The 11,444-nt window shown below is 49.7% G+C and overlaps 1 protein-coding gene across 1 annotated transcript in view; it reads right to left on the bottom strand.

Moving 5' to 3' along the window:
• The window catches only part of MYO5B (myosin VB), a 231,381-nt gene that overhangs the window by 48,409 nt on the left and 171,528 nt on the right, over positions 1–11,444 (bottom strand). Inside the window, 2 exon segments of the mRNA XM_007465591.1 lie at positions 3,521–3,754; positions 9,522–9,761. Of these exon segments, the coding sequence (XP_007465653.1) occupies positions 3,521–3,754; positions 9,522–9,761 (474 nt within the window).

The raw sequence follows: 11,444 nt of genomic DNA, 5'->3' as shown, positions 1-11,444 counted from the left end.
GAACCCGTGTCCCCTGCATCGGCAGGCGGACTCTCAACCACTGCGCCATCAGGGAAGCCCAAGAGAAGGACTTTTAAAATTGCTTACTTTTGCACCAGTGTGCAGAACAGTGCCTAACAAATACACTCAATAGACAACTACTGAATAAACGAAGGGCTGTGAGCTTCCATGATTTCTGCAGTGAGATAATGTCCTTCCATGAGATGCATGGGGTCCTCTTTCTAACAACCATCAGCCTCCTTATGAACCATGAAGCCCTCTGATAGCACAACTCTGAGTCTTAATGGGCCAAAGAAGTCCTGTTCTGTATCACTGAGGGGGGAAGACTCAAAACGTTCCACTGTGAGAACCCCCCTACCCCCAAAGGCAGATCTTTTTACTTCTATTTGGAAAAACACAAAACCTTTACATTGGAACTATCCAAGGTAACTATCCGCTGGCGGTTCGGTGGCCGATGACACAATACAACACAGAACCCCAACTGCACCAGCCTGAACACTCGAGGCCTGTGGGGCTCACAAGTGTCAAGGACCCTCGCTCAGAGCCAGGGACCTAGCTGTGGGCTGCTCTTTCTTACCCACCCACAGCCCTGCTCTGAGCCAGGCTGTGCTGGCCTCAACAGCAGAGCAGATTCTGGATAATGAGCCATTGCCTCTGTGTCAAGGGCAGCCCTGGGACTCATGTCTCTTTCATCAGGGATAGGAAACAGCACAGCTGCACAAGTCCGTCAGCGCAGGGATCACTGATAGCTTTAAGAAGGAACAAAATACACATCCCACAGCTAAAAGGAAAGCAGGCTCCAGGCCGAGGTGCAGACCACTCTGGGGAGAGGCCCCAACAAGGACACCTTTAATAGAATGACTGTCAGCTAACTTCTGCAGCTGATGGGGGTGGGTCATGCCCAGGCTCTGCCCCCAGGGAGGCTTGGCCTCCCACAGTCCAAGGCAGCATGGCCGTGTGGCCGGACAATGAGAATGCCTTCAGAAGCGGGGAGCCCCAAGTTTACCAGGATGCCAGTTCCAACACAACATTTGCTGACAGAAATATCAAATCCATTAATTAAACATCTACCAGCAGCCAGCTCCCTCCCTGCTTCGCCCGTCTCATCAATCTTGTTCAGCAAGGAGCAGGCTGCTGGACAAGCCCGAGAAGAAACCAACTGTCTGATTATTCAGCGTTTGTTAAGACTGGACATGGTACCTTTGCTAAATATTAAACCCAGACTAGGCAGAGAAGAACCAGAGGGGGAAAAAGCCAGCCCCTACCTGCCCTACCCCACAGCCACCAGAATAAACGTTTGGAAGACCTTAGAGAAAGAGAAAAATTTGCTTCCACTTTTTCCCCTCCTGGAAAAAGATGGACATCGCACTTAATCATTTCATGCCAGTTTCTTAAGTTACCAGCTTGGGACTTGCTTATATTTGGAGTCAGGGAAGGTGCTTTTCTCATTCTGCCTCTGTGCCTGCTATTCCCTTTTTGGCTGTGTCCTTGAATTTTTCTTTTTTCTTGCCAGGACCAAGCTCTCATTGTATTGATATTTAAGACCCAGGTCGAGACTTCAATAGTAACAATTTTTCCAAAGGAGACGAGGAGGCAGCCCGCTTCCTTATTTGGCTCAAGGGATATTATAAAGCCTTAGGCTCCCTGGAGGTACACGTGGATACTTTAAAAGTACTCTGAGTCTCCAAATCACAGTGCCCCAGGGGAGGCGGAGAAGGAGCCTGGGGAGTCCATGAGTCAAGTGCCCTCTGTGGAGGCGGAGAGCGCAGACCCCAGTTTTGTGATCTGCTGGGTTAACAGACTTCCCAGCGTCTCAAGTGACCAGCACCCATGTGCAGCGAACCTGCTTTTCTTTTTCTCCCAGGGTCACCAATCTCAAGAGTTTCCAGTTTTAATCTTGGCCTCTTCTCTCTGCCTGTGGTTTTCACCATCTTGTCTCTTATTCACATACAAGGGTTACCGTCTATCTGTTAGCAAGGATCCGTAAACAACAAGTTTGGAATTCCACGCTTTATAGGTTACAGGCTTGTGGCTACATTGTAACGGGAGTTTCCTTAAGCATGTGCTTTACCCCGAAGAATGAAGTCCACTCCAGGCGTGGCGGGTGAGCTGGCAGGTTTATCTGGGCAACCGGCTGCAGGGTGGCCTCTTTTGTGCCAGGCTGCCTGCACCGGTAAGTCCTATGTCTCAATTTCCTCGTCACCTAATCCCCATGTGGATCCCCCTTCTGACTCTGGGAAACCCCCTGGGATCCGGGGAAAGCAGTGGCTGATGGTGGGGAAGTTCTGCCCAGGACAGGAAGTGACGCAGGCAAGACCAGCAGGAGCTGGGTCCGCAGGTGGATGGCAGCCCCCCTATTTCCCGGTTGTGCCTGAGGGCTCAGCCCAGGAGAAGGTAACTGGGCACAGGAAGAGAGAGGCACTACAGAGCAGGGCTGAGGGAGGTTCTTTTTCCTTCTAGAAACCATCAAATACCATCTCATGAAGCTGACTAGCTGCAAGTAGAAGGGGCCTAAAAAATGATCTAAACCAACCTTTCTTCTTCTTCTTCTTTTTTTTTTTAAATAGATGAGGGAACTAAGGCCAGTGAGATTTCCTGCATGCACTTGGTAATGGCAATGCAGGGATGAGAATCTGGAAACTCCTGTGTCTACCTCAGGATGCTTTCTGTGGCAGCATTCAGCTTGCCCCAACTTTTAAACACTGAAAATTGTTATTTCAATGTTAGGAACACTGAGTCCTTCCCTCTTAGATTCTTAACCCATCGTGACTCTCCAGTGATGGACAGGAACTAAATAAGTGGGCAGTGGGCCATCTTCCCTGTGGGGTGCCATAAAGATGGGGGAGAGAAGCAGCGTCCTGAGACTGTGGAAGGCTCCGCAGGGGCACGTGGGACTTCCCTGGTTTGAACAGCTATCTTGGCAGTGGAGAAGGGAATCTCTGTATCCTGACATTTGAGATGGGGGAGTGGGGTCCTGGGGTCCAATCCCGTTTTATGGGGTGGAAAGTAAACCTACAGAGCACACCAACCAGAGGAGATTAGTCAGGCTGAAACTATCAACACTTAAACTTAAGGCAAGTTCCCCAAAGCACTATGATTATGGGTAGGGATGCCTAGAGGTTGCCCCTAGTCCCTGCAGGCAACGTTAAGAAGAAAGGCCACTACCTCTGTACCGTCGTCTCTCCTGCCAACAGGAACTCGGACTGCAGAGTGGACCCAGTGGCTAGTTCTAGACTATAAGGAACATGCCCAAAGGCACATGTGTGTAACCTTTCAGGGGATGCCATCATGTCCAGGTAATGGCAGAAACTCAATCAGCACTTGCCAGGTGAAGGGACACGTGCTTGTGCGGGCTCCCCCAAAGCAGTGGCACTTTACATCTAAACGCAGAAGGATGGTCAGTCTTGGGCACAAGCCCCAGTAAAGTCCATGGCAGTGTAACAGCTGGAAGAAGAAACCACTTCGGAGGGGCGCTCCGTTAGCCAGCCTCCACCCAGCTGCCCCCCTGGCCCCGACATACCTTTCTCAGCTCATCCTTCTCCCGGGTGTGGGTGTCCTCCAGGACCTTACGCGCCGAGCGGGCCCTCTGCAGTTCTGTCCGCAGGCTCTCGACCTCCTCCTGCAGCTGCGGGCTGCTGTCCCCACCCTGGCTCTGCTGGTAGCAGGCCAGCTCCTCCTTCAGCTTCTCTACCTCCGTGGCGTGTGTGGAGGTGACGGCTGACAGCTGCTCTGACAGCATCTTGAACTCTTTGTTCTGGGAGAGCACCAGCAAACAGGGAGCGAGGAAACAGAGGTGGAGAGCAAGGTTAGTGTGACAGGAACAAACACGAAGGCAATTAAGAGAGGGACGTCCAAGGCGGAATTAAACCTCACAATCACCGAACGCTTGAGTGCTTTCTTGGCATCTCCCTAACAAAACTCTACTGTGAACCTAGGAGAAAGAAAGGAAAAGAAAAAACACCAGTACTGACATTCAAGGAGTGTCGAGGAGCTGTGACAGAGCTGGAAGCTGGCCGACAGCGGTTAGCCTTCTGTGTCCGGCTGGAGAGATCTTACGCCCGGTTTTTAAGTTGCAGGAACAATGTTTTTGGCTTCTTGGAACTGCAGCCTTTGCTTTTCAGGATTCCCTGCTCTTTCACGCTGGGCCCTCCTGTCCTTGGACTCACTGGCACAAAGAGCTGCAACCTAATCGCTGGCTCTGAGACGAAGGACCTCTTCAGCATCCCCTCTTCCAAGGAGGTCCTCCATGGGGCCTAGGGATCCCTCCCACCACCTGTCAGCTTATCCGGTAAGACTCTGACTCCAGAAATTGATGCCCTGGCAGAACCCGTCCCTGCCGACGAGGCACCCAATCATGTACCCACTCACGCAATAGGTAAGTGAGAAGCATTCTCCCGCGGGCCTGGCAGAGGTACGGAGGGGGACTCGGAGGCAGACTGTGGATGAGCTCGCACAGAGGAAGCCCTGAGGACCCAGGGCCAGTGTCAAGTGCTAGTGTAAACATGGGCAGGAAGTGGTGCTGCAGCTGAGCATATCAGCGCCAAGTGGTCAGCAGGGCAAGTGGAGGGGAAGAAGTAGGTTCTCCCAGTAACCAAGCAAGCAAGCAACAGTCAGTGACGATTCCTCACTGCTGTTCTCTGCAGGAGCTCCGAGTAGAACAATGCTATGGGCTAAACTACCAACAAGCTGGGGCATCAGGAACCAATGACTAATTCACAGCAGCAGTGAAGCTTCATGGAAAGCAGCGAGGGGCGGCAAAAGAACAGCTGTGGGACCCAGTACAACACTGTGAACGCCATGGGACCTTAAGGCTGAGACCCATTGTTGGTGTCCAAGCGGTACATTTCCCTCATTGATACAGCACAAAAAGATCCTCCCACAGTCTGTGGAAACCTCCCAGTTTTTACCTGACATGCCCTTATGTCTGGTCTGGCAGTCAGCCTTGCTCTAAGTAATCACAAATAAGAAATCCAATTAGGTAGCATCTGTTTAAAAACCCCGGTGCCATCTGCACCGCCCACCCAGGTCTGGGTCTCCCAGGAAGCTGAAGAATCTCTGCACAAGGTGGGTGGGGTTCAGGGAGGGAACACGTGTTGGACTAGCCACCTTGACTTTGTTCTGCTCTGGGCGGGAAGCGAGGCTCCTCCAGGTGCTGCAGCCTGGGTCAGATCCCCGGGAAAGTGGGAAGGAGGATGGGGCTGTGGAGGCCTCTAGATGGAGCAGGTGTGGGGTGTGGAGAGGCACACAACGTGATGGTGACATCCTGCTATGGGCAGTGATGACACCCCAGGACCCTCATGCCAAGACAACATGTTTAGGAGGCCAGCTCTTTGCTTTCATTGACACGCACGCTGAGGCGAGGCTCTGGGAAGTTGGGGAGTTAAGAGACTGGACCCAGACAGACCTGTGCTCAGACCGCAGCTCTATGCTGATCAGCTGCAAACGTGTGGTCAGGTCATTCCACCTCCCTGTGCCTGGCTCCCTCATGTGTGAAAGACAGATAACTGTAACTCCTACCTCATAGGGTTTTATCAAGGCTCAGGGAGATTAAGGGCTTCCCTGGGGCCCGGCACCAGGGGCACAGTTAGTGCCTGATGAAGGGCAGCTTCTCCATCATTCAGTTCTCTAGGGACCCCCCGGGAGAGATGCTACGAACTCTTTGCTGGCCGCCTGGGGTGTGGGTGGGAGAGTCCTAACAGCTGCACGTTTCCTGTTCCGGAGGCATGGTTTTAGAAAGGAGGACCCCAGAAGGGCCCAGCAGTTTCCTGCCTCATCCTCATGCCAGGGAACCTATGGCCGCGCAGCCAAGCCTGGCACAGGGAGTGGTGAGGGGCACTTGCCCCTCATAGACCCCGGAAACCCTCCCTGTGATGGCAGGCCAGGCTCCCTGGAGCTGCCTTTGTCAGTGTGACCCGAGACCCGGCCAGCTCTGTCCTCCAGCGAGGGCCTTTTCCTGACAGCAGCAGGCTGGGGATTTCCATATGGACCCCTGTTCTCCTCGAGCTCCCCAGACATCCCGAGAGGATGCTTACTCTGCGCCACTGCTCAAGGGCACTGTACTACATGATTCACATCTATTAACTCATTCTCTAGTCACAAAAATCCTATGCAGTAAGGCTGATTAATATCTCCATTTCACAGTTGAGAAAACTGAGGCACAGAAGGACATAAAACTGTGACCTGTCACATACGATTTTTCAAATGTACATGGATGAAAAATAAAATATTAACTAATGTTTACTGAGTGCATACTAAGTACACTGAATCAAACTGATTGAAAAGGTTACTGACTTGTAAATAAGTTCATCTGTCCCTTTTTTTTGTTTAAGTTTCCACATGTAAGTGATATCATATGATATTTGTCTTAGAAATAGAGTCACAAATGTAGAAAACAAACATGTTTACCGGGGGGAAAGAGGGGAAGGATAAATTGGGAGATTGGGATTGACACATACACACTACTGTATATAAAGTAGATAACTAATAAGAACCTACTGCATAGCACAGGGAACTCTACTCGATACTCTGTAATGACCTATGTGGGAAAAGAATCTAAAAAAGAGTGGATGTGTGTGTATGTATAACTTATCCACTTTACTGTATATCTGAAACTAACACAACATTGTAAATCAACTACACTCCAATACAAATTTTTTTAAAATAGGAAAAAAAAGAATCTTAATATGTTGTAAAATAAATAAATGAATAAATAAACAAACAAATAAATAGAGGTTACTGACTGAATCCATACATTTGCATCATGTTTTCATATATCAAATAAAATATATTTAAATATAGTCTTATACTCATAAAGGTCTAAGGAACTTCACCCTCCAGATTGATAGACAGCCAAGTTCATAGGTTACATCATTTTGGCTGAAAAATGTCACACCACAGGCCTACACCAGGAACACTGCAAGAAATCATCCCAGGAACTGTCACTGAACTTACTGCTGAAGGATATTGTGAAGGATGTGGTTTATTACATCACAGATTCTGAAAACCCACAGGAAACCTGTCTCAGCACCACGGACAGCTCCAAACCCTCCTAAACTCTTTCCACAGCTCTCAAGGGATCCTGTTCCCTTCTTTCTGTTTGCTTGGGAGCTTCGTGCTAATTTTGCATCTTGTCTCTTTAGTTGGGTGCACAAAACCTTAAACATGAATTTTGGGCGCTAACCTTACCCTGGTTTTATCTTTCAGTTCCCTCCTTTGCTGACTTCTTGGCAGTGGGGATACTTTTTAAAAAAATCTCCCCCTGGTGATTCTTCATTGCAGTCCGGAGTTGGGAACCACTTTATTAGCCACTTTATGGCATCAGTGAATTTTTGAGCTAGAAGTTAGAGATCTTAGGCCAATTGTCTTTGAGGAACTCAAGGCCTAATCAGAGATTCGGCCATAACCCCAAACTGTCAGCTCTGGTTGCAAGTATAACTGAGACAGAACTCAAACCTCCATCCAGCTGGGACTTTGTCCACTACACCTCATGCTGCTCTGACAAATACTCTGGGATGCCTTCACCTATGTTGTTCCTGGCACACGTGTATCCTTTCCTCCTGGCTAAGAATCTTGTGTGTCAGGGGAGCAGCTGCCTGAGTTGTCTCCAGCCATAAAGAAAGAACAGAAACCCATTCATTTACAAAGGCTAGCCCTGCCTGCTAAGAGACTGCGATAAAACAAGTCCTGGTGCCACGGATTACGCTGATGACTCCTCTTGCAACACAGCACCAAGCATGTTCTTTGACACAGTGGGTCACACACCCCACTGTCCAAGGACGACGCTGTCTATGAGAATGAACCCCAAACAAAGCTAAGGGTCTTCCTTGTTCTGAGGAATTCTCACATGTCTGAAGAATCCCCTAATATGCAGATATCCTAAAATTTGGTTGGAGGCAGCAGAACATTCTTTGGAACCAAACTGCCAAGTTTCAATCCTAGCCATGCTACTTACTAGCTGTGTGGCCTAGCGGGCTACTTAACCTCTCTGTGCCTGTTTAAAATGGGAATAATGTTAAATCTCATAGGGTTGTGGTAAGGATCAAATGAGCTGACACATGAGAACAGAGCCTAGCACACAGTCAGGCAACATGGGGAGGGACACAAGAAAGCAAGATCTAACCCACCCCCTCCTGCCTCTTCTCCTTACCCTCTGCACACAGGGTAACACCTGCCACTACTCACAGATGTTTGCCAAGCAGGAAGCTGAAGGCAAAAAGCTCTTTTAAAAATAGGCCTTTTAAATCTGCTTCTCTTTGATGTTCCAGCACATGGAGTATAAAATGCCAGATTTATTCTTAACCTCTCAAGTCAACTTGAGAAATCAGCAACGCCAATGCAGGGCCCTATGGCTGGAACCCAGGGCCGAGGCAGCCGGGCACTACATGGGGCTCCTGGCAGGGTGCAGCAGTGCCAACAAAATCTGCTCGTCCCTCTGACTATACCTTGCTCAGAAGGTTAATTGGCACAATTTGACTATGCAAATGTCTTTCCTGGCCAGTCATCAATAGCCGTAATAATAATAATAAAATGGCAATGATAATAATAATACAACCCTAGGTCCTCCTTGTGATTGTGTTTTCCAAATGGCTGATCCCAGAGTACAGACCTTTTCCTATCCACTCCTGATGCTCTGGGTAGATATGTCTTCCTCCCTGACCTGACCTATCACTGTGGGCCAACCAGGGCCAGGTATGTATTGAGTGTCCTCCACCCTGCACTGAGCTTTCTGTCTTGCTTCCCCACTAGGGAGCCAAGCCAAATAAGACACCTGTAGAACTCACATAGAGACAGACACCCAGGGCCACAATTTCTTCTCCAGAAGCCGTCGTTTGCAAGAACAGAAAGGCAGGAACATTTAACCACTTTGGGGCTCCTGTTTAGGGCAGCTGGTTTAGGTGTAAAATGGCTCATTTATTTTCTTGCCCTATTGGGATCATGAGAAGCTTAAAAAAGTGCCTAGCATAGAATAGGTACAATAAAACCAGTGACTGCCAAAGCACTGCCTAGTGGCCCAACTCCAACTCTCTTCCTCCACACCACATACCACACACCTTCAGCATGTTTCCCCCCTTCCTTTGCTCCATCTTCTTCTTTCCTTTCTCAGGAGGCACCTGAAACCCTCCAGAGCATTGCAAGAGCCTGGTCCTGAGGCCATTAATACCCTACACGAGCAAGGTACCAGTGAGCCTGCTTTCAACTCTGGAAACCCATCTTAAGCCACGACACAGGAAAGGACCGACACTTTAGTGACATTTGGGATTAAAAAAACCAGCATCACCCTCGTCATGGCTGTGGGATCAGAAGACCTGGGCTGGAGTGCTGGCTCTGGCACTTTCTAATTCCGTGACCTTGGCCAAGTGCTTGATGCCCCCGATCCACAATTTGCTGATCTGTAAAATGGCCTCACGAAGTCTTGTGGGGATCAAATGAGAGCTCCCTGGGGAAGCCTTGGGTCTCTCTCAAACACGTCCGTGGAGTCTCCCCACAGCCCCACCCCCTAGGTGGGAGCTCAAGACACCAACCTGGTCGTCGATCTTCCGCTGCAGCTGGACCACCTTGTTCTCCATGCCCACGTTGAGGAGCTTTAGGTGCTCTGCCGAGCGGGCCTCAATCTTGAGGGCCTTTAGCTCCCGCTTGGCCTTGAGCCTCCGGAAGCTGCACTGGATGACAATGGCCGCGGCCCGAAGCCGCTGGAAGCACCTGCGAGCCAGCCAGCTCCGCACGTATTTCTGGATGATGGCGGCCTTGTACTCCCTGAGGACCTGGCAGGGGACAAGCACACACCTGGTGGGTCTGCACTGCAGGACGGGAGCAAGGGGCTCATGTACTGCTCTGGAGAGAGAGCCAAGGTCAGCGAGAGACAGCCTCCCTATGGCTTAGGGCTCTGGTGGCCATTTATTTTATGAACAACTTGTAACTAAGTTTGGCAGCCTGTGTACCTACAGGAAATCAGCTGTCAAACTCTCCTTTCTAGTTTTTTGTTTTGCTTTTTAAGTTTTTATTGGTTAGGAAACCACAGTCTAAAAACCTCAAAGTTGGAGGGGCTTAAAGATTATCCAGCTGATAAGCCCCCCCTTCAACAGATGTGGATCCCCTCCTGGTGACGGTGAGCGGGAGAGATGAAGTGACACTGTCAAGTGAGATTGCTGAGTGGGTTAAATGGCTCACAATTACAAACTTGGCTTGCAATTCACTGTTTTTGTTTTTGTTTTTTTCCTATCCAGTTAAAAAACCACTCAGAAAATTAAAGCACCATCAGCGTTCTCACTCTAATGCCCTGCAAATAAATATTTGTGGAATGAATAAATAAACATGTTGAAAGATTAACATGCCCAGTATCACAGCTCTGAGATGAGCTGGGTTCAAACCCTAGTGCCTCCGAAATGCCACCTGTCCCATCCATGGTGACACCACACAGATGTCACCAATCTCCCAGGAATATTCACAGCAGCTTTTCCCACTGGCCCGGGTGTGCTCCATCTGGTGCCTAACCACGTTTGCTTTTTCATTATCAATGTAACACTTTATAGTTTTATCACTGAGAAAATCACACCTTCTCTGATCATAGATGAGGTAGATGTTCATTTCAGGATAACAAAAGACCATTTTAGACATTTCGTTCCAATCCATCTTTCATCTTAGCATTGAGCTTCAGTTGTGCGGGGGTGATTTGGTGGATGGGGTGTGTCCTGACTTGGGGCTACCTAACTGGGTCTTTCAGCTTCACTGGATAATAGCCCGGCAGGGAGGAGGTCAGGGTCCTTCTCCTGACCTCACCTCACTGGGCTTCAGGCTGCTAATCAGTTAAATGAAGGACCTAGCCTGATGACTCCCAATACTGCCCCCTTCTCTCAAGTCTGTGTGAGCCCCAGATAGGTCACCAGACTCTGCCATGGGCTGACCGAGTGCCCTTGGGCAGGTGAGTCAGCTGCTCCAAGCATCTCACAGCTGTTGAAGGGGTACAATGATACGCACCCTTCCTACCTGTGATACTTAATATGTGTCAACTTGACTGGCCACGGGATGCTCAGGTTAAAGACTGTTTCTGGATGTGTCTGTGAGGATGTTTCCAGAGAGAGAAGTATTTGAGCCGGTGGGCTCGGTGAAGAGGGCAGCCCTCCCCTGTGGAGTGGGCATCATGCCATCCACGGTGGGACTAAATAGCACAAAAGGTGGAGGAAGGAGGAATCGCCTTCTTCCTGCCTCACTGTTGAGCTGGGACATTTCGTCTCATCTCCTCCTGCCCTCAGACTGGATGTGTGCCATCAGCTCCCTTGTCCTCAGGCCTTCAGACTCGGGCTGAATTACACTCCTGGCTTTCCTGGGTCTCCAGCTTGTAGACAGCAGATGGGGGGACTGCTCAGCCTCCATGACTGCATGAGCCACTTCCTCATAATAAATACACACACACACACACACACACACACACACACACACACACACAC

This window comes from Lipotes vexillifer, unplaced genomic scaffold (genome assembly GCF_000442215.2).
Source record: "Lipotes vexillifer unplaced genomic scaffold, Lipotes_vexillifer_v1.1 scaffold36, whole genome shotgun sequence".
Classification (NCBI taxonomy): domain Eukaryota; kingdom Metazoa; phylum Chordata; class Mammalia; order Artiodactyla; family Lipotidae; genus Lipotes; species Lipotes vexillifer.
Note: the sequence above shows the minus strand (reverse complement) of the source record. Positions and strands in the feature narration are given on the sequence as shown.